This window comes from Barbatula barbatula, assembly GCF_947034865.1.
Source record: "Barbatula barbatula genome assembly, chromosome: 19".
NCBI classification, from domain to species: domain Eukaryota; kingdom Metazoa; phylum Chordata; class Actinopteri; order Cypriniformes; family Nemacheilidae; genus Barbatula; species Barbatula barbatula.
In genome coordinates, this window is record NC_136782.1 from 5,317,192 (window position 1) to 5,344,791 (window position 27,600).

The following is a 27,600-nucleotide window of genomic DNA, read 5'->3' on the forward strand; positions in this document are numbered from 1 at the left end:
GAACTGTTCAACTTGAACTGTTCTTTTGCAAATGTTGTTTGAATATCACTCTAAACCTCTATAAACAAAAGAACAATAGCCTCAGTGATGTCCGCACGAATGAAGTTTGAGCATATTATCTGGGTCACAGCAACCGGAAGACTTTTGATACATACAGTGTATGAAGATATAAAGAGCCAAGATCACAGGCAGCTCTATGAGATTTCTGTAGACCAGTTTGATGAAGGCATGACAATCGCTCTTCTTCAAAAAAGCAACAAGGTATGCAATGAACAGGCTGATTGTAGTTTTGCAGAAAAGTGTCATTTTAACATCCTTATAGCTGTCTCCTGAAATCAGTTAAATGCTGTGAAATGATGAATGCAATAATTCCACCTTTAAATGAATATAAAATACATGGCATGTAGCCATCTTGAAATTTTAAAAACATTTGAATAACACTTGCCTTTCGAGATCTTTACTATGCATCAGGTGCATTTGAGTTATTGAGTCATGTCTGGGCTTGGACAGAAGGTTGCTGGAGAGCTGCTTTTCTTTCAAAATTATTTCTGGTTGAAGTGTTCTCCCGATCAAGCTTTGGAAATCTTAAGATTGTAGGCAAACACTGAAGAACAAGCACCATGATGTTCTGTTCAAACAGAAAATCTCAAGCCTGATCCATTGCAACAGACACTAGAAAAAGATTTTCAATCTGCCTGCCAAACATCATACTAAGACTGATGGATACAGTAAGTAAAAAGAAGAATACCGTTCCTCTTCGTGTTCAAATGCAGGATGGCGCTTGCGCATTAACAACTACGAAACAAGCGTTAATGATTTTGTCCTGCTGATAATGATGAAGAGAATTTGTGAACTGAACTTTTTAAAGAGCAAAGTCAAGATCACTTTTGTAGTACATCCAAGAACACCAACTACCAAGCTATGCATCCAAAAATGTTCTTACTTGTAATTATGGCATATTTGTACATTATACACCCAGCTCTAATGTAATTATTATATGACCTCCATTCCTATTCAGTAAGAATAAATATATAAATAGCATTGTCCAACAAATAAGCTAACACTGATTAATAAATCCCACATTGAGTTGAGGTATGTCAGCGGTGGGATGAACAAGAAAATGTTGTCACCACATTCTCTGGTTTATGTGGTGCATGTTCTGATTCATCCGATGAGAATGATGTGAAAGGTGAGTTGAAGACCGTACATAACTTAATTGAAAAAGAGAGTGTAAAAGAGAGTACGAGAGGTGGAAAGGCAGATGACTCATCTAGGGAAGGTCTGCATTCGGGAGGGTGAACCTGGGCTAGAGGCCGGTCGATGGAGGGGCGACTGGGTGGGAGACATTCGAGGGCTCAACTCGCCGGTCTGCAGACGCCACATAAGCTCTTCATTGGTGCGACTCAGCCGCTTCTTCTCAGTGCTTTCTTTCTCTACGTTCACCTGCAGATTTGCATTTTCCTCCGACAGTTGCCTGATAAGATTGAAATCAAAAACAGCTCAACCCTCCACCCAGACTCTTAGCATCCCAGAGACCCAAGTATAAAAAAGCAACACATTTCTTAAAGAGTAGTATCTAACATCACTACATTATAACATGTATTATACATTACACGATATAAATCATCAGAAAGATAAAAATGGGTAACCTCCATTTGTAACCTGAACCTGTGAACCATCAAATTATGCTCCCCTGATTAAGTAAACTGGGCAGTCTATGAATTCACATATCTTACATCATAATTGTTGAACAGAACCCAACAAATATAATGGAAATTAGATACAGCCCTTCATATTCAACCACAAACTGGTATGCTGGTGTTCCACAGGGAACTGTACGTGGACCTAAGTCAATACCTTCTATGAATTTTTGTACCAAAGATAAGTTAGATTTTTTACTTTTTAGTGGACGTCTATTCTACCATATGACATCGGGATATCATCTTCCTAAGCTTGGCAAACATTTCACCCTGGCTACTTAGCCATCATATGTACATAATTTTAAAGAAAATATTTCTAAATGTAATCTCAGCCAGATACCTTATTTGCCAAGAACTCATTATCTTTCTTGACAATTCAATCAACTTGAAAGGATCAAAGGATCTGCAGAGACAGACCATTTCTTGCCAAAGACGCCACCCAAATCCCTTCATACGCCCACATCTAAGGCCATTCTAAATAAGCATTAGAGCTATTTAAATTCTCTCTTCAACATGTGCTAGCAACACAAAGGTTGTTGGTTTTATTCCAATACTACCAAAAATATCTTTATATACTAATACATTGGAAATGTTGGTTTCACAGCAAAACCTTGTTTCTATTTAGACAGTTTTCATTACACTATGAGCATACACTAAGAGCAGTAGTTCTACTGTTGCATCTTTAATTAATAGTGTAATTTAGAAATGGTTTATAAAGACCTGGACATGGCAAGGTTGCGGTCAATCCTGTCCTTCAGATCTTCATTTTGCTGCTGTAGCACCTGAATACGCTCCTCCAGCATGACATTTTTTTGGGCCTGTGCAAAACATCACAAATTTAAAAACTCATAAAGCGTTTACTCATTTTTCTTCTAAAGGTTTTCATATAAAAATACAGTGGTGAGGAAGGCGGGTCGAGAGCCGTGAAGCGGGGCCGAAGGTGTGAGTGATAGTTGGAATCAGCTGTGCGCGCACCGGTCCCGCATATATCACGGCTCTCATCCTGCCTTCCTCACCACAAATACATCTAAAGGTTTTCATATCATAGAAAAAATTTGATGACAAACACTCAAATACAGACATACTTGATTATTTTTAACAAACGAACCACAATTTTAAACTGAATTTTACACTGAAAGATGACTTTTTTGCCTTATCATGCATCAACACCACTAGGTGCCAGTAAAACTGCAGACTTTATTCGCTAGTAAAACTTATTCACCAGTTTTTCAAGCTCTGAAATCTTGAGTTCTTGTTGGTGAATCTGTTGATTTTTCATCTCCAGAACCTCCTTAAGACTCTTCAGATCCTCTTCGATGTGCTGATAGGGTGCAAGAGCATCCTGTACATACACAAATACATTTAGGAAAATTTTGTATTTTTAACTACTAATTTAATTAATCAAAAATAAAAACATGTAAGGTAAATGTCTAATAATATAATAATTAAACGTTAAATTAAATGTTTTGTGCTTTTAAGGTGCTACTTAAAAGCGAGTGTCCAACAACAAGTTCACCTACATACAAGGTGTAAAAACACTTCCATATTCAAATAATCGGCAGTTATTATCACCTTACTTCTTGAATGACTCTCAAATGATTTGTTTCGGCGATTTATCTGTCTAATCCCCTCCTTTCTGACAGCCTACTCTGATCTGATTGGTCAGATGTTCTTGTCTGCCGTGGTCTTCCACGTACAGCGTCGCAAATGAACGAATGCGGGCATTAAACAGTGATGCAAATATGACGCGAACTGAAATTAGAACGGCATACGACTCGTTCGCGTGATTCAGAGTCGACTCCTTTTTACCCAAGCTAATAACTTTGTTATTCCTTCACTTTCAGCTTTACACTTTGGCGGCAGACTGCTTACATTACACACTGCATGACTCTTTATTTAAATTGTAACACTTTAAATATATATTTTTTAATTGCATTAATCCATGTCTCCTTTAGGCCACCACTCATCCACACAGACATTAAATAGGGTATTAAACGGTACCACTATCTGTTCATCCGTGCTTCTGCGTAGAGCTTCTTCAAAACGTTTGGCCCGGTCTCTCAGAGAGCGGTTCTGAAATGTCAATGTGTCCACCTGATCCTGAACAGAGCACAGAAACACCGTTCACCAGCTGCCATTAAAAGACAAAAGTTGTGCGGTTTTGGACTCAACAAACCTGCAGTGAGAGTCTAAGCTTCTCAAATTCCTCTTCCATCGATTTCTTCTGTTGTTCATGTGCCATCTTGAGGTCTGCCAATACAACCACCACTTGTTATTATAAATATGGCAGATGATGGTGATAATGGCAGTTTAATATCTGGAATTGTGAGGGATTGGTTTGTTAGCAGGACTCACTCTTGACGGTTCTGTTATGTTCCTCTTGTAGAGTGGCCAGAGCCGCACTATGAGTCGCTTCCATCTCTGTGAGGGCCGTCTCATGACTTTCACTCATCTCCTCGATCTAACATCCAACAACAGCTGTCAGATTACACAGTTTCAATAAAACATTTAGTTCCAGTCCTTGATTCTGATTGGTCAATACTGTAGCTGTGATTTATTTGCGATAGATAATGGGGGATGAGATCTATTTGGTAACTGACATTCTATCAAATTTCTTCCTTGGTGTTTAGCAGAACAAAGCAATTGAAACAGATTCGGAACAACCTCGGGGTGAGTGATGATAACAGAACTATTCCTTTAAGCGGTTATGTATTCACAGTAAAGCACAGCCTCTTTTACTTTATTGCTAACACATACAAGCAATTCAGAGTCACTACATGTTGATAAAGAACAAAAGTTGCTATTGGTCCAAAACAATCATTTATCAATTAAATTTATATTTTTTTAATTCAAGCACCTCTAGGTGCTAAACTTCACAATGACATTCTTTTATTAATGTTCTAAAGCCATACATAGATCCCAATAGTTTTACCACGATTATTGTATGCTATTCGAGTAGGTTGTTTCTATGATAAAAAATTCTAGCGTTTAGCGTGAGGTTTCCAAATGGTTTCCAGCCCTGAGCGAAGAAGAACTTTGTCCAATAACCCGTGTGCTTATACATAATGATAATGAGAAAATGAGATGTAAACAAACTTGTCCACGTTCATCGGATGAAAACCCCAATTTTTCTGTGTTTAAGAGCTATAATTGGGTCCCCGTTGCATCTAGTAACCCAGATAATGTGAAAAACAAGAACCCATTAAGTTTGTTTTGGTGTGCCTTTCCCTGCAAGCATGAGAGAAATCGAGACATTCAGATTTCGCTCCTGTTGTGACGTAAAAAAGGATTTAAAAAAACAGAGCCCCTTAATCTAGACAATTCCACCCACCGCGTTTTCACAAGCGACAGCGGTGCACGTGACACCATGGCTAAAGTTGCATGTGGACAACATGCAACATGCAATGTAGTCGCTGCACAGAGTCCCAACCTCGGAAGAGACAGGAGAAGATTTATTAAATCTTTTGTGGAAATCCATAAGTAAAAACCTGCTTTGTTTGCGCGAATCATTTCAAGCCGGAGTGTTTTATCAACCTGGGACAGTACAAGCAGGATTAGCTTCAAAGTTGTTCCTCAAGAGGGATCGAGACCAACTGAACGAGACAAAGCTGCTGATGTAAATAATATCTATCAACAGTCTGAATTGATGTAAATGTACCGTATGTATAGGAGGATAACGTTTGCATATGATAGCGAATGTAGCTAGCGTTAAGTCAGTCACGGGCTAAATAGAACATTCAAAGCCAGTGTTAAACTTACTATATATTTATATGTTATTTGGCAAATTGGCCCTTGGAGTTTAGCTGTATGTATGTTAATACATTATGTGCATTAATATGTGTAGCTGCGTTAATATGCTTACTGTTTGTTTTGCTAATGAACAAGGGGAACACTGTGGTTAGTTTAGTTTTAAACGTCTCAAATCATTCGTCCTTAGGCTGAAAAATCGGTCACAGCATACTAGTTATGCTCTTACGTTGTGTGTGTAATGTTATAACTTGTAAATGACAAGCACTAAAATCCACATAATGCTGGTGAGACCTGCAGGTGCGCATTCCCTGGATTTTAGGCAAGCATACATGCGCAACGTGAGCGCATTAGGATGCGCTGTTTGCTGTGACAGATTTTTTTGTCTCTGGACGAATTATTTGTGAGCATAGCTGCTTTTGACGAGGCAAAAAGGGTTTTGTTTACACAGCTATAGAGTGTTTTCAAGCTAAATATGTTCCAGACATTTCCTGAAGACCCTAACAAATCATACAAACTTGTTGTAAGTGCTCGTCCGACGAGTCCTTTAAGTATCTCCTGAGAGTTTTTGAGGAGATCTCTCTGATTGTCACACCCTGCACTCTGTTGTGACTAATACCGAACGTCCCGATGCTTCCTGCTCTCACCTGTTCCTGGTGCTGGGTGCGGAGAAGCTCCAGGTGGTTCCTCTGCTCCTGCCGGAGTCGCTGTATCTCAGCGTTGTGCTCCTCTACCAGTCTCTCCTGCAAAGCCTTGAGCTCCTTCTGTTGCTCCTCTTGGAGTCCCTTCAGCTCCCGCTTAAAACTCTGCTCCAGCTGAACCTTCTCACCCTGCAGACGCTCCCACCTCTGAACATTGACCGCTGGAGAGGAGGAGATATGAGGAAGCATGTTAGGATGTGTGTGATGTTTGCAACCGATTTCAGTTTCCCCTGATAATTCATTTTAATCAGCCATTTCTATCAGTCTCTCAGAAGCAATGTTTTTGCATTTAGTTGTTGCTAACGTGTTTTTGTGGTTGCTATGGTGTATAGTTTGGGTGGTTATAAGGGCATTGACAGGCAGTTGCTATCATGTTCCTGTTGGTTGCTGAGTGGCTGCGAATGGCCCAAACCCGAGTAGGGGCAATAATAAAAGTGATACTTTCCTTAATTTTGCATGGGTACTAAGAGAATTAAATTGACAGGAAGTATGAATGACATGAAAATATGGGTCATGCATATATGTAATTTAAAAGTGCTACCGTATGTAAATAACATAGATCTGTGATAACTTACCCACTTCATCCCTGAACCTGGCTAACTGCAGGGATAAATCCCTCTCCTTCACTGCAGCACTCTCGCTCTGAAACACACAAAAGTATACATATATTAATAGGGTAAAGTGACCTGAACAACAAAACGTAAACTACATTTTCATGATGTATACTAGTATAGACGGTTTCAAAGATGCGTGCAGTCGTGGACTTCCTAACTTCCGGTACACATTCAGAAACAATAGAGCACCTGTAGATTATAACGATCAAAAGAAACAGAGAAGAACCGTTACTTGGCTAAACTTGTCTCTCCAATATTTTTTATTTAGACTGCGATACCATGCTCAACCGCTAGTTGTCAATGTACAATACAGTTTCTTTAAATGTGTCAAAACTACAAGACCCATTAAACAAATAGTTTCTTTAATGAAATGAACATACAACAAAATTTAACAAAGCGTTTATGTAATACAAAAAATACAATAAAATAATAATATTAACATAAATTAAATCAAATATAAATAGTGATATTATTAGACACTAGCCAAACACAGCCCGCAAGTTAACTCCAGTCCAGGCGCGCATGTCCGATAAAATAGTCTATATCTTGTACACTAGTAGGAAAATATGCTTTTAAACATTAAACATGAAATACTAATGATAAAATGATGCATGCAATAAAATATAATTCCTAAAATAATTGTTGCCCAACCAGACCAACCCAAGTCTAGCCAGCCTGTTTCCGGGCATGTCTGGAAAAGCATTATATTACTATTTTCAATTTCAAGTACAGTATATTGCATAAAATGCTGTCTCAGCAAAATATTTATTGTTTATAAAAAATATATGTGGTGTTTAATGCAAACAGTATGCAGTGTGCTACAAGTGGCCTAGTCTATTCCAAACATAACCAACGTGCCGATGATACATGTCTTATGAATAAATAGTTAAATTATACTGTATACACACAGCTGACATGTTTCATGACAGCAACTCTATTTAATGTTCATTAGGTGATCTCATCAGCTTTACAGCATGACTCAGCAGTTTAAAGAAGCAGTGTTGAAGCATAGACCGCCCAGATCTGAATGTCAGCTGAGTGCACCATTTTAATGCTTAAGAAACATAACAGGTACAGACATCATCTCTAAATGATATTGCAGTATCATGGTACAGATGTACGATGGCACAGACAGGTACCTCACTCCAGTCCAAGGTTTTTCATCCATCGTCTATGGCAAAAAAAAAAATAGTACGGTAGTTCAAAGTATATATTTTAGATAGTGAGTGCATTTATAATAATTGTCATGATGGCCACTCAATTTGATGTCACACACCTGCACATCACGTGTGTTGCTCAATGGAAATGCTGCTGTTTCAAGCAATGTTATAAAAGCAACATGCACTTTTAAGGGAAGGCAAATTATAAAGTACTTACTTTTTTGGAATAAGAACCACTTTTAAAACAAATTAAAATATAAAAAGATACTAATAAGTATACTTTACCTTTGCTCCAGTACTTAAAATTGTGCTTTTATTTTACCTTTTTATTTCTAACACCTTCCTTGTAAAGAAACAGCAGGGTCAGGACCCCATGACCTCATAAATGCCCTAGAGTGTGATCATAGCCCTCAATCAGATAGCCCCCAATCAGATTTCCTTTCCATCAACACAAATCCAATCTTCACCACGGTAACCTTACCTGCTCTCATTTCCTGCTGTGTACAGCCTATATTAATAAAAGCAGGGGAGTCTCAAGGACTCAATCCCGCCTTTACGGTCTCGGACAAAACAAAAATCTGAAAGGTGTAAGACTTTTACACCCCACCACTCCTATAGCACTGAACACATAAGATCCTTCAAACATAACTTTCACTAATAACAAGTGAAGAATCCTAAAAACCTGACCTGGCACCTACTCAGAACACGCTAACACCTGCTTAGCAACGACTGCACTGTAATTCCTTAGCAACAACTCCGAACACCCCAACGCCTTAGCAACAACTCAGAACACCCCAACGACGGCACTGTAATGCCTTAGCAACAACTCAGAACACCCCAACCACTGCACGGTAATGCCTTAGCAACAACTCTGAACACCCCATCCACTGCACGGTAATGCCTTAGCAACAACTCAGAACACCCCAACGACTGCACTGTAATGCCTTAGCAACAACTCAGAACACCCCAACCACTGCACGGTAATGCCTTAGCAACAACTCTGAACACCCCATCCACTGCACGGTAATGCCTTAGCAACCACTCAGAACACCCCAATGACTGCACTGTAATGCCTTAGCAACAACTCAGAACACCCCAACCACTGCACGGTAATGCCTTAGCAACAACTCTGAACACCCCATCCACTGCACGGTAATGCCTTAGCAACAACTCAGAACACCCCAACGACTGCACTGTAATGCCTTAGCAACAACTCAGAACACCCCAACCACTGCACGGTAATGCCTTAGCAACAACTCTGAACACCCCATCCACTGCACGGTAATGCCTTAGCAACCACTCAGAACACCCCAATGACTGCACTGTAATGCCTTAGCAACATCTCAGAACACCCCAACCACTGCACGGTAATGCCTTAGCAACAACTCAGAACACCCCATCCACTGCACGGTAATGCCTTAGCAACCACTCAGAACACCCCAACCACTGCACTGTAATGCCTTAGCAACAACTCAGAACACCCCAACCACTGCACGGTAATGCCTTAGCAACAACTCCGAACACCCCAACCACTGCACGGTAATGCCTTAGCAACAACTCAGAACACCCCAACGACTGCACGGTAATGCCTTAGCAACAACCCTGAACACCCCATCCACTGCACGGTAATGCCTTAGCAACAACTCAGAACACCCCATCCACTGCACGGTAATGCCTTAGCAACAACTCCGAACACCCCAACCACTGCACGGTAATGCCTTAGCAACAACTCAGAACACCCCAACGACTGCACGGTAATGCCTTAGCAACAACTCTGAACACCCCATCCACTGCACGGTAATGCCTTAGCAACAACTCAGAACACCCCATCCACTGCACGGTAATGCCTTAGCAACCACTCAGAACACCCCAATGACTGCACTGTAATGCCTTAGCAACAACTCCGAACACCCCAACCACTGCACGGTAATGCCTTAGCAACAACTCAGAACACCCCAACCACTGCACGGTAATGCCTTAGCAACAACTCAGAACACCCCATCCACTGCACGGTAATGCCTTAGCAACAACTCAGAACACCCCAACCACTGCACGGTAATGCCTTAGCAACAACTCAGAACACCCCAACCACTGCACGGTAATGCCTTAGCAACAACTCCGAACACCCCAACCACTGCACGGCAATGCCTTAGCAACAACTCCGAACACCCCAACCACTGCACGGTAATGCCTTAGCAACAACTCAGAACACCCCATCCACTGCACGGTAATGCCTTAGCAACCACTCAGAACACCCCATCCACTGCACGGTAATGCCTTAGCAACCACTCAGAACACCCCAATGACTGCACTGTAATGCCTTAGCAACAACTCCGAACACCCCAACCACTGCACGGTAATGCCTTAGCAACAACTCAGAACACCCCAAACACTGCACGGTAATGCCTTAGCAACAACTCTGAACACCCCATCCACTGCACGGTAATGCCTTAGCAACAACTCAGAACACCCCAACCACTGCACGGTAATGCCTTGGCAACAACTCAGAACACCCCAACCACTGCACGGTAATGCCTTAGCAACAACTCCGAACACCCCAACCACTGCACGGCAATGCCTTAGCAACAACTCCGAACACCCCAACCACTGCACGGTAATGCCTTAGCAACAACTCAGAACACCCCATCCACTGCACGGTAATGCCTTAGCAACCACTCAGAACACCCCATCCACTGCACGGTAATGCCTTAGCAACAACTCAGAACACCCCAATGACTGCATGGCAATGCCTTAGCAACAACACAGAACACCATAGCAATCTCATATCATTGAGCTAAAAACCACTAAGGACACTTGAGCATCAACCTAGCAATGCCACGGTTACCTCAGAACACCTATGCCACTGCATATGGTTGTGAGTTTTGCACGTACACATGGATTTTTTTTATCACAAAGAAATATGATAAGAGGTCAATGAAAATGAAATGCAAGATAAGAATGACATCAGGTCTGGTCCATCAAGTGTCAGTGGTTAGGGTGTGTTCACTCACCGTACAAGAACGTGTTTGTGTCCACGAACAACCCACACATTCATCTTATAACAAAGTACACAAAAGATTGCAAAATGAGATAAAACCCAGTACTGATTCAACCTTAGCAACAAGTCACAGAGCATCTTTATACACACATACACTCACACCCCACCCAGGATGCTTTACCGTAGTATCTGAACAGCATGTAGACAGCGAGAGAAACCGAGAGACATTACAGCAACACTGGCCCATGCTAGAGCTGAACACAGCTTCATAAAAACCTGTCGGGGGAATACTATACGCACACCGCATGAGAGAGAAAGAGAGAGAGAATGGGGAGGAAAAAGCTAAATCGTTCAGTAATGTCCTTACCTCACCCTGTGTTTAATATCATAACCTAAAACAGCACCAGCGAACGGCATGAGACTGCGATTTTACAGATGATTCTTCAGACGACCCCACAAGCTTCTCTGTCCCACACACACAAGCACACGCAGGACTGACAGGAGGAGGAGGGGTAAATGATGGAGATTTTGTGGAGGATCAATATGCCAAACTACACACATATATTGTGTGATACAAGTGTCCACCGGGAATAGGCACACATTTGTACACAAATCATCCGCAAATCAGATGCACAAAATAATCTAAATGAGGGATTAAATAATGTGCGACACAAAAACTATCCCAGAGGTAAATACTATTGCTCAGATGTTGCTCAGAGTTGTGTTCCAACAAGTATCAACTAGTCTCAGATGTTTCTTAATTGTTAAAATTCATGAATTGTGTGAGTTGTTAATTGAATGATTCTAGAGATAAAATAATCTGGATTTGGGTAAATTTGATGAGAAATTATGTAGCAAAATTCAAAGTAAGGAGGCGGGAACCAGCGAACGTACAACCATTTTTAATATAATAAACAAACAAAACGAAAGCAAAATGACTGCAGCTACCTCACAGTCGACTGTCGGCCACACAATCATAATAACACATCACATTAGACATATAATCCAGGCCTAGTCCTCTCTCGTCGTACACTGCTTTCGCTCATCCTTTTATGCTCCCGGAGCTCCTCCATGAGAGATGCGAGACCGCTGCAACGCGCAGCTACCAGTCATTATCACTCGCGTCACCGGCCTCACGCCGTTCCCTCACAGCTCTCGTCCCGCCTTGCTCGTTACAAGTTCGTATTTAGATTTTCAATAATATTGACATTTGATTTCAGAGTTGGCAAATCTGAGATCCGTTTGAGACTTTGTTGAGATCTGTTCATTAACAACTTGTCACGAAACTGAAGGAGAACCCAAGTGCAGGCAGCGAAACGGGGATGAAGGGGTTAACAAATAGACTTTAATAAATAATAAAACAGGAACAAAACATAAACTCCCTCGATGGGGAAAACACTACTAACAAAATACCACAACTGAAAACTAAACACTCAACAGGACAGGACAGGACAGGACAGGACTGGACTGGACTGGACTGGACTCGACTCGACTCGACTCGACTCGACTCGACTCGACTCGACTCGACTCGACTCGACTCGACTCGACTCGACTCGACTCGACTCGACTCGACTCGACTCGACTCGACTTTTATAGGCTTCAGGAACACGGTAACAAGAACGCATACAAGTACATCCAGAGGTAACACGTACAACGAACGAGCACAAGACATTAGACAAGAGGGCATTAAATAGGGAGACTAACAAAGGAGATAACAATGGGCAGGTGTGGGTAATGAGACACAGGAGGAAAGCAATACTAGGAACGAGAGGGGCGGGGCCAATGACGAGACTGGAGAGAACGCATATTATGTCCTGATTGACAATAATATGTTTCTCTCCACATAAAACACAAGACTTTGTCATGAATCTGCCTCAAGACCAAGAATAGACATGACATGAAGGCAGACTCATGACACAACTTATGCCCTTTGACCCGTGTGCTCATAATCAAAGCATATTGCTCCAAGCTGACCTTCTTAGTAATTAATGTTCAACAAATGACTAAGGATGAGATGTGTGAGGTAAGAGACAAGCACAGGAAAGAGATTCAGTCCCTTTCTCATCAGCAATCATGTGACCTGACATTCATTACATCAAGCAATATATATACCACTCAGTCATATTATCACTGCCTACCTAGACAACACTACTACAATATTGAAATCAATTGTAAGCTTTGCAAGATAATTTATTTATGTTTTGCTTGTGTTGCCATTTGTACAACCAAATTTTTACCACAAAAACTATATTTTGCAAAGATATTTTGCATTCCTACACCCCTGGATAGTATAGTACCACCATACATTTTCAAACAAAGAACAAAACCAAAGTTTCAAACAATAAAACACCAAATATACTGTTTTTAAAAACAAAAAGTATACTCTAAAAAATAGCTCATGGCATCTAGTTGCGAACCCTATTTTAATGCATCGGTGCAAGTAAAACATTTATGAAATTATATTAATAATGCCTTTTGTAATATTGTACACATAATATTTGTGTTTGTGTTTAAGACAATATTTAAGTTGCAGTAACAGTTGAGGTTACATGACTGATGCTTGTTGTATCAAAGTATAGCGTTGCTGAGGATCTCTATTTCCCATCGAGTTAATGTAGAAGTACAGTGTTATATTATGGAGTTTTATCAAGATGAGAACAGTGTGAGACTTGATAATGTTTAATATTCTATTTTCTTGGCATTTGAAAGGGTTTCGGTTATGTTAGTGGTTTTAAGAGGTTACCATTGTCCTGAATCTGTAGAGCATTTGTCTGCGCTGTGGTTGGGTTAAAAGAAAATGAGCGTAAATGCTGTTTCATTCAAAATGCATCTCATTGGAGGATCAGCAAATCCGCTCGTGCTTTTAATTGTTATTGAGAATTTTGTATATTGAGATTTAAAAATAAAAAAAGTGTGCAACCAGCGTCCTTGATTAAATCCATTTTTTTAAGTCGGAACAACTTAATAGTTTCAATAATGAACAACAATTCTTTATGTTGGTGTTACTTTAAATACATTTCATCAAAGAGAAAAAACTAATCTGTCTGACCCAAAGTAGTTTGTTGGATGAATTTAATTTTGTTAGAAGTTGTCACAACTCAATTGTGCAAAAGTTTTTTTTGTTGAGTCTACACAATATTTTGTGTGTATTTGTAAATTTGATGGTGTCCGTAATAAACATAACGGCATTGTGGTTACTCTGCTAGGACACCTACATGAGCTTCATACATCCACTGAAATTGACCTTGACACCTGTCCTGTGGATTAAAAGTGTTTGTGCAATCAATTCATAAAAAAACCCATATCAACCCCTTTCAGTTATAATGACTTAAACCTGCACACGAAGATTCCTGAAATAAACTGCAGTGTAGGCTGCTCAAAGCCACAAACACACACATTCTTGTGTGGGATTCTACAGCTGTTACGGTATCATATTTTTTGGCACAATACCTTCTGGCAGAAGTGTTGTGTAGTGATGGTAAACACATCCAGACACCGTGAGGACTTTCTGAGCTCATCCTGCAGGTAGATCAGCTGCTTGGCTTGATCCTCGCACCTCTCTCTCAGCTTCTGCACCACCAGCCGTTCCCTCTCAGCATCTACACCCTCCACTCGCCCACCCAGACGAGCCACACATGACTTCTGACGCACTGCAAGAATGACACATAAACAACTAAGATTTTCCTCTGTTTGGTACACAAATCTTTTTTAGAAACTGGGTGGGTAAAAACTGTATAACAAACAGGGGCGGCGCCAGGACGTTTTTCTTGGGGGTGCTTACAGTTTTTCTCAATTGTTTACACACATTTTCTGAAAGCATGCCTCATACTCTCAGAACTCTACACACAAATCAAAAAACACAAACACAATTGGCAAAACCCCTCAATTCTCCTGCAAAATGAAACTTCACATTCAAAACAATGTTCTTTCTTCTCAAAATGGTATTTTGTTTTCAAATGACACACACAAACCATCGTATGAATAAACATTTATAAGAACCAGTTGAACACTGATGTGCTCTATATAAAACACTATGATGAATGGAAAACACTTCTCCATTCATCATAATGACTTTGCTCTTTATATGGTTCAGTGTTACACTTACTACAGACAGTACATATATAAGTGTGTTGTAAAATATTTTATATATATATATATATATATATATAATAGATTTTATAGTCAGAACACACAAATACACGATAACAAATATATTTTATATATATATGTGCAGTGTACATCCCAACCAACGCAAAGTGGCACATACAGTGGTCTACATACAAAACAACAGAAGAATTTACTGTATACAGTTACAGTAAAAAAACTATGCTGCATCTTCTCTTCGGTTTGGGTCTGGCCACAGCAACTCATCCACATCACAAGCAATGTTTTTCAGTCCAGCCATGAAAAGCATCAGCTGCTATATCTCCACATGTGTCTTCCATAGCTTGGAGAAGGGGTTTACACATTTGTGACAGGTGTTTACACATGTGATGAGTCAGTGTTCATATTTGAATGGCAGTGTGTTCCTTGTGAAAACAAGAGATTTTTCTGCCTGAAAATTGTGCCAAATGCAGAGAATTGTGTGTAGTGTTTTGAAAAAAGTGTGTTTTAGATCTGCAATGTGAGTGTAAAGCAGGAATTGTGCTTGTAGTTTAGCAGAATTGGTTCAGGGGGTTAGTGAATGAGTTACATGTTGTGGTCATTGTGTCTCAAGTACCAATATTTGTGTGTAAACAATCGAGAAAAACTGTAACAGTTTAGAGGGTGGGCTGATAAAATTATTAAATTAATAAATGCCTTAGCTAGACAACATGCAATTTTGCAGTTTAAATACAGAACAGCTTATTAAATATTGTTAGATATATGTTAGATTGTGAAAATATTGTTAGATATACAGTAGTTATTGTTCATTAATTAAGATTTTGTGACCATTTTTGAACAAGATGCCATTATTTGCTGTGCTTTTTTGGTTGAAAACGTTATGTAATGTGTAAAATAGCCAACGACACAAACGTATTTATGAACTAAACAAAAAGCAAATGAAGAAGAATACAACAATGTACTGGAGCGTACAGTTGGTGTATCAGAATTTCTTTGTATTTAGATGTTTGCAATTTATACATTTTGGTTTAAAGACGAAAAACGTACCAAGCAGAATGTTTTCTCACCATTGCGTTTCTAAACAATAGCCAACAAAATATTGTATGGGTAAAAATGCCAAATATCTATTATGCCAAAAATCATAAAATATATCAAAATATATCAAAACTTTATTTTTGTGAGTGGATGCAGCAAACTTTTGAAAAAAATGCAAACTTTGCTCGTTCCTGCCCGCTCTTTGGGAATACTCACTCAAGTTTGGTGTAGCTTTTGGGATCATCTCTCCACAATGTCATTACAGCGGTTATATAAAAAAGCTTTCCAAATTGATGTATAAATATCAATTTCAAAAAAGGGCCCCTTAAGACTGGCTTTAGTGCAAAACAAAACAACAAGTTGCAGAACTAGAAACAAATCTAGAAGCAAAATACAAAATCAAAATGACACATCTGAAAACGCGATATCAAATCTAAAAACAGAATAGCAAATCTTAAAACACAACAACAATTCGGAAAACTAAATAAAAAGTCAGAAACCACATCGACAAGTCAGAATATACACGGACAAATCAGTCAACCGTTTAAGGCAGGTACTTTGTTGGAATTGGATAGCTACTGCTGATTGGATGAAACTCCAGTCAATCAAGATATCCAGGCTTATGTTAATATTTATAAGCGGAAAAAACTCTCTCACCATAACAGCTTAAAGTACATATCATGTTACAGTTTTTCTCAATTGTTTACACACATTTTCTGAAAGCATGCCTCATATTCTCAGTAGAACTCTACACACAAATCAAAAAACACACACACAATGGGCAAAACCCCTCAATTCTCCTGCAAAATGAAACTTCACATTCAAAACAATGTTCTTTCTTCTCAAAATGGTATTTTGTTTTCAAATGACACACACAAACCATCATATGAATAGACATTTATATGAACCAGTTGAACACTGATGTGGTCTATATAAAACACTATAATGAATGGAAAACACTTCTCCATTCATCATAATGACTTTGCTCTATATGTGGTTCAGTGTTACACTTATACAGACAGTACATACATAAGTGTGTTGTAAAATATTTTTAGTATATATATATATATATATATATATATATATATATATATATATATATATATAAAATAGTTTTAAAGTCAGAACACACAAATACACGATAACAAATATATTTTATTTTATGTGCAGTGTAAATCCCAACCAACGCAAAGTTGCACATACAGTGGTGCACATACAAAACAACAGAAGATTGTGTAGAGATATAGATGTATACAGTTACAGTAAAAAAACTATGCTGCATCTTCTCTTGGGTTTGGGTCTGGCCACAGCACCTCATCCACATCACAAGCAATGTTTTTCAGTCCAGCCATGAAAAGCATCAGCTGCTATATCTCCACATGCGTCTTCCATAGCTTGGAGAAGGGGTTTACGCGTTTGTGACAGGTGTTTACACATGTGATGAGTCTGTGTTCATATTTGAATGGCAGTGTGTTCCTTGTGAAAACAAGAGATTTTTCTGCCCGAAAATTGTGCCAAATGCAGAGAATTGTGTGAAGTGTTATGAAAAAAGTGTGTTTTAGAACTGCAATTTGAGTGTAAAGCAGGAATTGTGCTTGTAGTTTAGCAGAATTGGTTCAGGGGGTTGGTGAATGAGTTACATGTTGTGGTCATTGTGTCTCAAGTACCAATATTTGTGTGTAAACAATTGAGAAAAACTGTAATAGCTTATATTGTATGTATCTTCTGAGGGGAAGATGATCAAGGATGGTACACAGGCAGTAACCTTTCAGCTGCGCTATGCGTGCTGCTCAGGGCTCGCGCCGCGCATGCACGCAGGGTGAAACAGACACGCATCTACTCCTAATGCAAGATGAGAACAAAATGTGGCTTTTGAACCTGAATCAATGAATCTGTGCTGTATCATATATGCATGTCCTTTCTCATAGTAACATCGAGCGGCCTGGATATCTTGATTGACAGGAGTTTCGTCCAATCAGCAGTACCTATCCCATTTCAACAAAATACCTACCTTTTCTGGTTTGACTGATTTGTTGTTTTGTTTCCCGAATTTGTCATTTTGATTTTGGGGTTTTTATTTTGCTTTTAGATTTGCTTTTAATTTTGCGATTTGTTGTTTTGTTTTGCACCGTAGTTTTGTGGTCCAGGGTCACATTTGTTAAAGAAAATGCATCATGAAAAAGTAGGGGAGAGGGGGGACAAAATGTTTTCTAGTAGGGATAGTACATTTCTAAGGCTGTGCTTTTATTCTCATCTCAGTAATGATTATTATACAGGTGATTCAGTGCTGTAACACAGCCTGAAGTTTGTTAAGAGTTTTTCATTATTAAAGTAAATCAGGTTTAAATGTTGGGTCGAAAGTAACACTTTTTCCCTTTGCTAATGTAATTAGATTATGCTGATTTAATTTCATTTTCATATTGTTCATAGTGTTAAAACGTTTTATAAAATTGACATTTGGCATTGACGTTGAAATTATACAAAAGTCATATTCATCATTTGAACAAAATACCACCTGGAATTGCTAGACCACACTTGTAAGTTACGGACCACAGCAAAAATATATCTCTTTCTGAAAACATATCTTTTTTCCCTGAAAAATTGTACTTTCGTCCCCTCTCGCCCCACCTCAAGGTATGTAGTCTACTGTTCTATGAGTTTTGGTCCTTTTGATTTTGTTGTGAACTATGTTATTTTAAACTACAGTGGATGTTCTTTATGCTTCATGTTTCATCCAGGCTACTGTACTTTATTGAAATTATGACATTTACAGCTGTGTGCCATCAAATAATGTTCAGATCAGACATTCAGTAGGAATTACTTACTTCTTCATCCCATTAAACTGAATGTTCATTGATGAGAACACTACATGATAACAGTATCAGTAATTCTGTCGTATGTGTAGCATTAAATATCATGTTCTCTTCAAATCCTTATTTTTGCACTGTTATTTCTATATGGCTCTTTTTTTTGTATTCTCTTTATACAAACATTATTTTGATTTGTGTATTTCAGATATAATTACAAAACTGACTAGACTTTTCCCATTAATATTCTTATTGAAATCTTGAGGTCATTTAATCATCCATTAGTTTTGAAGGGTTGGCAGGGAGAATAACTAGCAGATTTCCTACTGGAAGTCTTTAGCCATCACAGTGTTGCTATGACAACCACCAGCGGCCTCAACCCGGTTAATGAGGTCTGGATAATGACAGTGGGAGAGGGGCAGCGGCGGGGCAGAAAAAGACATCACTCGCACACACACACACGCACGCACGCACACACACACTTACCAGGGGACTGAGGCTTGGGGGAAATCACAGCAAACCTCTTTGGAGACGAAACAACGGGACGTGTGATTTCATCTCTGTGAAAGTCTTTTCTAGAGGCTAAATGAGAAATAAACATACATTCATGTGTGCCGCTATAACACGTGATAACTAATAACATACAAACACATTTACTAATCCAGTATTTAAAGAACTGTTATGTAATATGTAAGCACATAAAAATGTTCTTGCTTTTGAAAACAGTAGGTTAATGCTAGTGTAAAACATGCCCACTAGCGCACTTTGTGTACTATTTCTTGCTATCCATTCCCAGAGATTTAACAGTGGCATTAAGGAAACAGTTCACCACAAATGCAAATTCTTTCTTCTGCAAAAATAGAGACATCCACATTTGTTGAACATTACCAAAAAACATGAACTTATGCTTAATGTTAATGAATAGCAAGAATTCTTAGCATTAGAAAAAAACACATGGCTCCAAATAAGCAAAGCGTGGACTTCATCCATAACTGTTAGGTTTGCACATTCCACACAATAAGATATAATATTAAACGGATGCAAAAAAAGAAAACATTAATGATCTTCTTTGTATGCAAATGCTAAATATCTATTCTATTCATCCATGTGGCTGTATGTTATTTAATTCCTTCACTGTCAGAGAAAAACATCAGGCAACTAAGTGTATGATAATTAGAAAAACATGTGCTAATCACATTAAAGCATCAACACAACATCAGGGATCAAATGAAGTGCGGTGCCGTCACTCACCCACGGGGGAGCCGCGAGGGGGCGGGAGCAGAGAGCGGCGGGAGGGGGGCGGGGGGCTGCTGCGGTAAGGACTGCTGCTCTCGGTGGAGGGGAGAGGTGAACGAGAGAGGAGGGTCTCTTCACTACCACTGTTTGGACCTGTGGAGGAGAAAACAAGATGCTTAGGATGATGCAGACTTTCTTGGAGGCATTTCTCCCTTTTGTTATCCTCTTATGTCTGTATCATTCTTCTGTGTGCAGGGACAGAACAAAATTTCATTTTTTAGCAATTTTCCCGAATTAACTTTTAGCATATCCGGCAGAAAGAAATGCTTGAAATTACTTTGAAAAACTGTTCACATAAGTGCCAAATACGCATATCTGGCCAATTGTGGAAGTTTGAACTCTCCTGAATCAATAGCGGTCTTAAAAATGCTGATGCACTTCTCTAACACACATTCTGCATCTTAAAAGTGTTATTCCAACGATTGGGTATATTATATTATATTATATTTATTACATTGTGTTGCATTGCATTACATATATCAAACATTACTATTAAAGACGAAAGTTTAGAAGTGCAGCAAACATTTTCGTTTGACAAAAGGAGAAACTGTAACACAAATATAAAACCCAGAAAGCAACATTCTACAAATGTCAGATCTCAGCAGGAGATGATGGGCAACACCAGGTTAATGTCATGTGGCGGTCCTGTCAGAATATGTCAGACAGCAGAACTGACACACAATGGACATGTGCATTATTTATAATGCATTATGAAATTGTTTGAGGTTTCAATGTTTGATGTAAATGAGTTCTGACGTGAACAAAAGATGCAATTGTGTTCATTATTCTTTATATTTGCTACAATGATGTAATTTTACTTTTCCAGTAAAACAGTTTACTAATAATTGTGACTACTCATCATTTTAGCTAAAGGGCAATGGGTAAGTTCTTAAGTGAATGATTTGTTTGTATTTATCACTCAAAAATCACGTTTACTGTAAGTTTAAAGTCCATTCAAATGTAAATGACGACAATGTGTCAGATTAAAATACTGTATATACAGCCGCGGAAAAAAATAAGAGACCTTTTTAAAATTTGTTCTCATGATTTTAAAATGTACTATTTATAGATGTTTGTTTAGGTAAAATTTTCATTTTTGTACTTCCTGAGCTATACTAACAATCCCAAATTGTATAAAAAGCTGTTGTTTCTATTTGCATTTATGTTCAGAAAATGAAAACTGAAGAAACAGGTCAAATAACAGAAAAGATGCTTTGTACTCTTCAGACCTCAAATACTTTCATAAGTTCATACTCATTTTTAAGCCATACAACAGTAATATTTCTATATACGTATTTAGGAAATGTTGAATACATTTTTTATATGATAACCTGGATTTTGATCACAGTTTTCATGTGTCTTGTCATGCTGTCAGTTGTTCGTGTTACTTTATGTCACTCCTGAGGGTTGATTTTGTTGAAATTCAACAGACGCAATACATCTAGAAATGCAGAATAAATGAACATTTGGAATGGTCTCTTAATATAATATTTTTTTATTTGACAATTGTCTTATCTTGAACCCCCAAAAATGAATGTGATGTGAATAAATTACAAAGATTTTAAACTTACATGGGTGCAGATCGTTTTTTTCCGTGTCCCTTTTTAAAACAAATGTGAAAAGAGGTACAAAATATCCCAGTAATGTAAACATTTGTGCTGTCAACTCTCCGTGTAGTCTTGATGCATCCAAAATCCAGACTTGAGTTAACAAAAAACATCATCTGCTTTCACGACGTTCATCTAATATTAAAACTCCACTGAGTTGCCACAGAACTCGGACCTAAGGCAAATTACGGTTACATTTCAGCAAATCACACCAACAGGACTTGTCATATAGAGGAAACTTTCACCCCGCTCCCACATAGTACATATAGTGAGAGTGACATAAAGCCACAGTGGCCTGGATGTGGACTTCACCTCGGGTGGGGTCGACAGCTGTTTTTTATTTTCTATCTGCCCGACATGACACGGTTAGAAAATGCAACATGCACACACAAGTCTGCCGATTCAAATAACAAGCAGATGAGTCTTTGGCTTTTTAGCAGAGGATATAAAATTGAGAGGCGAAGGCGCCACTGTTGACCCCTCAGCTGTCCGAGCCGAGAGACAAATGTGTCCCCACTATAGAATCCAACATGTCAGGGCATCTGCCGATGACATAATGGGGTACTATCATTTTGTGCATAGTTTTATAACACACCCGCACTGAACAGTACGACGGAAGCTATAAATCCAGAGACAGTCTCAGACAATATACATTACAGTCAGCACTACTGAGTCAGCGTTTATCTGCAGTCTTGAGATAAAGACTGCAGTGAAAATAAATGAACACATTCTGGTGTTTTACAAAGCATGAAGCTCAAGCATTACACGGTCTGCTTAACACTGAACTACTGTAATAATCTCTATGGTGTGAATTAATGTTATCAGATTAATACATCTATAGTTTTATAGATAGTTTTATAGGCCAGTAACATCAGAGTATTTAGGGAACAAACTTCACTAACTTCTATATGCTAAAACCGGTAGGTATGCATTCGTCCAAGTTATAAATAATGAATACAAAATTTGTGGACAAATGCGGCTTCGTCTCACACACACACACAAACACGCACACACACACACACACACACACACACACGCACACACACTCCTCTGTGAAAGAAGCTCAAAATATTGATGACTCATGTTTGCAGAGGCATATGCACATCGAAAAATACTTTTTAAAATGACAATGTGCCTTCTCTTAATACCACCTGCCACTGAATAGATAGCAAGAAATAAACCATGGATCTTGACAAGCTATCAACTTTAAAATAATGTATTTTTGTATGTCAATTTAAAAATTCTGGAATTTTATGAACCAGGCTAATAGCAAATGATTTCCTACCAACTGTGACAAGCTTGGACAAAACCTGCCTGAAAATGACTTAAATAGTCTAAATAAACGAAGGCATAGTCCTGGTTTAGGCCAACTGTGCGTTCACACCACCACCGACAAAGTGAGGCGATGTCATTCATTTCAATGGAGAGCCGGTGACTTCCTGCGAAAAGCGAGCAACGGCGACGGTTGACGACAGGAAGTGGGCGTGTCTGGCAACATTTAGTGTAACATCAGCTGAAACATTTGTCTTGGCCAACAGATCCTTTCTAAAAAGCTCTATATTCATTGACAGCTCATTGTCTTTATTAAGATTGTCTTGCACCAAATCAGAATTGCAGGCAGGGTATTATAGACCGTTTTTCCCTGAGGGAATCATACCATCTGCGTTTTTTCTTTTCATTATGGGGGAATTTTCCACTGCTTTAAGATAACATCAAGGTAACAATGTCTGTGATATCGGCACCATACTATATTGCACTTCTCAATTGGTTTGACCAATATTGAATTACACCTCAAAAAAAAGCTCCCTTTCTTCTTGCACCACCGCTTTTTTGGTAAACAAAATACACAAACTTCCTGTGTACTTCAGGCATCACATCTAAAGTAAGGCAACAATTAAATGGATATGCTGAAACCGTAAATTACTCCAAACAGCCTCAGGTATTTTACAGTAACATACTGTTTATATTATTGCACACAGACACACACGCACGCACACACAACCCCAAACCAGCATGGATAACATGTTCACATGTGAATGACAGCAGATTTATGATGGGAAGTGTTATAAGACTCACGGCTGGATCGGCAGGGGTCACTGTGTGTGCTGTCGTTTGATTGGTTGCTGGACACAGAAGACACGCTTGCACTACGGATGAATCCAAAGGCAGCCAGTCGGGCCGGAGACAGGTGTGAGAAGCCGGGGGGACGCAGTCCAGACTGACCCGGTTTGGGAAGCATAAATTTGGGGCTCACACCTGAAGCCAGCCTCTTCTGATCCACTGTTAAAAAGCAGACATATCTTATTATTCCCATGAACAGATCACAAACCACAACTACCTTCTGGTTCTGTATAATCCATGAACGTCAATTCAGTTACAACTTCAAGCTGTTAATATCATGAAACCAACACACATGACTCAAGTTTGTTTTTAGGATTGTTAAGTAGTCATGTACTCAGATGAATGTAAAAAAAACACTTTAAGGGCCATAAACCTCTGTTGGTGTACATTCTTGCAGGATTTCTAGGATCGCTTTAGAATGTTTTTCTAAAATTGAATTAAGGCGTGAAGGTTAAGTGCCAACCTGCGGGTTCCTGGTGACTGCTTGGAGCCTGACCAGCTGGAGCCGTATAACTCAGGGGTGATGCTGACCTTTGACCTGGTAATACCGTCCTGTTCTTAGCAGCAGGCTGTCTTGTGACGGCTCCGAGGCCCAACTGAGGCCTTAGGGCTCTGGGAAAGCGGAAAACACCAGCACCATCATGGGTATTCGGCTGAGCCCCTTTGCCACCCTAAACAGTGAAAAGCATCACTTTGTTATCACATATTGAATGAAGAAACTGAGAGAATCAATAATGCTTCGGAAATGATGAAGAGGAACTTCTCAAGATGAAGTTCAAGATGAAGTTCTCAATGTGAATGCATACCTTGGCTCTAGGGGTCAAACAACTAAACCAAGTCAAGAATCTTGGTGTGATTCTGGAGTCAGAACTTCGTTTCAGTAGTCAAAGCGGTAACTAAATCAGTATACCACCGTCTCAAAAACGTGCAGGAATTAGATGTTTTGTTTCCAAAAATATTACTTTTATTTATTTTTATACATCACAAAATGGCCTAGGACCGAAATAGACCACATAGATCACTAGGACCAAGTCAGTAAGATATACCAAGGGTTCACTCTAAATGAGGAGAATCCACTTTTAGCTTTTAGGCCGCCCGTAGATGGAATTAGCTTCCAGATGAGATAAGATGTGCAAAAATATTAGCAACATTTAAATCCAGACTCAGAACTCATCTGTTAAGCTGTGCATTTACTGAATGAGCAGTGTGCTATGTAGGAACTGACTGCGCTGAATTTTATGTATAATCATTTTATTCTTAACTGTATTAATTCATGTTAAAAAATGTTTTTCAGTTTTACAATTCCTTGTTATGATTGTAATTACTTGATATGATTATTGTTTTATGTAGGCACTTTGAATTACCATTGTGTATGAAATGTGCTTTATTAATAAACTTGCATTGCCTTGAAATACCTACCTCATGTAAGGATTCATCTGCAAGCTCGCCATGGAAACTGTCGGATTTGCCAACCAGTTTATGTGAGACATTGTGACTAGGTGGTCTGATTGCAGATACTCCTGGAGGGGAGTAGTACTCCGACCTCTGTGTGTCATGCCGAAACTTATCATAAATAATATTCGAGGAACTCAACACGGGTGAACTTCTGGGACTCTCAGGCTTTTGCTTCTTTGGGGCTGGAGAGCTGGTGTATGGTGTAAGTCTGGGCGGTAGTGTGGATACTTCATAAGGACTGTCAGACGTTGGCTTTGCCTGAGGGTTCTTGCGGACATAGGTGATGATTTTTGGTCTGACGTTTTTGGGCTTCTGGGGTGGAGAGGACTTGAGAGGATCTGTTCTGGGTTGTTGAGGAAGGGAAGGTTTTGGGATGCTACTACTACTACCGAGAAAGCTTTTACTTGGTTGCCTAAGACTGCTGATTTCCTTTTGTAAAGTGTCACTGCGTTCTTGACTTGACTCGCTTGTGCTGATAGTTCTGGCTGGTGATGCTGGTGGCTGTTTTCTAGGTGAACTTGTGGGTTTAGGGGACTGAGGTGTCTCGTGGCGAGACGGGCTGCCCCAGGGCTTCCTCCTTTCCAAACTGGATGAACTTCGCGTTTTTTCAAAAGATGCTTGTTTCTTGTACGGTTGAGGTTCAGAACCACCAGAGTTGGTTGGTTGTGAGGGATTTAGATTCATATCAGAAGATTCCCCATCAAAGGATTCAAATTTAGTCTTCAAATCATCAATAAAATCATGGGAGTACTTTCTGTCACAAGAAGATCTGTCGTCTGGGATCACAGGATGGCAAGAATTCGTCCCAGCATTCAAGTTTGAATCCTTGTCTTCTGTCATAACAGGAACTCTAGATTCTTCTGCATTGTCCTGGTCGGCACTTCCTGATTCATTTCGGACCTTTTTGATCCTTACAATGCTACATACATCATCTGTCAACTGTCTCTCGCATGTAATAAAATCTGTAGCTGGTTGATATTCTTGTGCTTCTAAAAGAGGTTCCTCTGGCAAAGTGGTAGAGTTGAGATTAAGATCAACATTTCCAATGTGCGTTGAATTTTTTCCTGGTTGATGATGCATGGCATCTGTGTGTTGGGAGCTTCGACTTTTCTCAGACAAACATGATTGTGAGGCAAGGGTAAGGTCCTCAGACAGAGTTCGGTACGGTCCTGAGGAAGCATGCCATGAAGTGGAGCTCTGGGTCCGACTGATGTGGTCTTGGGCACTAGCAAAACTCTCTCCGAGACTGGACATTGTGGAGAAGCAAGACTCAAAAACATCATTCTCTAAATTAACCTCTGTCTGATCTATGCTGGTCACAATTTCTTTGCTTGTAGAATGAAGGCAAACAGTGGAATCTTGCTCATTTGTTTCAGGATTTGTTTTGGATAAGGGGCCCATCTTGACATCTTTAGGAATGGTGTTCTCATCCTCATCCTCTAGTTCTTGACTCTCCAGCATCTCAAATTCAGCCAGCTCGGGGTCATCACATGGGGAATCCGTGGACTGGATAACCATCTTCACCTGTTCCCCTGCAAGATATCCCGTAGAAGACAAGGTGCCAACAACCTCCAAAGTTCCTCCATCCACCTTCTGGATTTCATTAGCATTAGCATCTCCATCCAGGGATTTCTCGACATGTCTGTTGTTGTTTCTGGCTTCCCTACAGCATTCTTCATTGCTGGTCCCAAAAGACCTGACATGTTCTTCATTCACACTCATATTTCTAGAGGGTTCTTTGTTCTTACGCTCTCATGTACAGTCTTGTTGGTCCTCCGTTGAGGTCTGGAGCGGTTTCAGCTTTTAAGCTTAAAGCTTCAGCAAGTATTGGCATATTTTGCAATTTTGGTTGAGATATTCTTCAGTAGATGACATCAGGGGTTGTTTTCAACCTGTCAAAAGAAAACAATACAAATACATTAAGAAATCTCTTGGTATAATTAGAGCAAAGTTATTATGGTGTACCACAAAAAAACTACAACGTCGGAGCCGATGGCCCTGTGGTTAGTTCTCCAACATATAGCGCTGTTGCGCTCCGGGCGACCTGAGTTCGAATCCCAGCTCGAGGTCCTTTCCCGAGCCCACCCCCTCTCTCCCGCCCACTTCACTTCCTGTCCTCTCTAAAAAATAAGCTGTCCAAATAAAGGCAAAAACGCCACAAAAATACATCTTTAAAAAAAAAGACAAAAACTACAACTATTAAAATATATTTGTTCATTAAAATAGATAGAATTGGCCTAAATATTATCTGAAAA

The 27,600-nt window shown here is 39.4% G+C and overlaps 1 protein-coding gene across 1 annotated transcript; it reads right to left on the reverse strand.

The window, feature by feature from the left end:
• Window positions 1-1,266: 1,266 nt before the first annotated feature.
• Window positions 1,267-27,067, reverse strand: mtus2b (microtubule associated tumor suppressor candidate 2b; the record flags this gene model as incomplete). Its single annotated transcript, XM_079481964.1, has 14 exons — window positions 1,267-1,474; window positions 2,421-2,518; window positions 2,923-3,042; window positions 3,702-3,800; window positions 3,877-3,950; window positions 4,056-4,161; window positions 6,095-6,309; window positions 6,724-6,790; window positions 14,371-14,570; window positions 19,353-19,448; window positions 20,118-20,255; window positions 23,846-24,049; window positions 24,354-24,561; window positions 25,310-27,067. The coding sequence occupies 14 exons, from the start codon at window positions 27,065-27,067 to the stop codon at window positions 1,267-1,269; spliced, it is 3,591 nt and encodes a 1,196-aa protein (XP_079338090.1).
• Window positions 27,068-27,600: the final 533 nt, after the last annotated feature.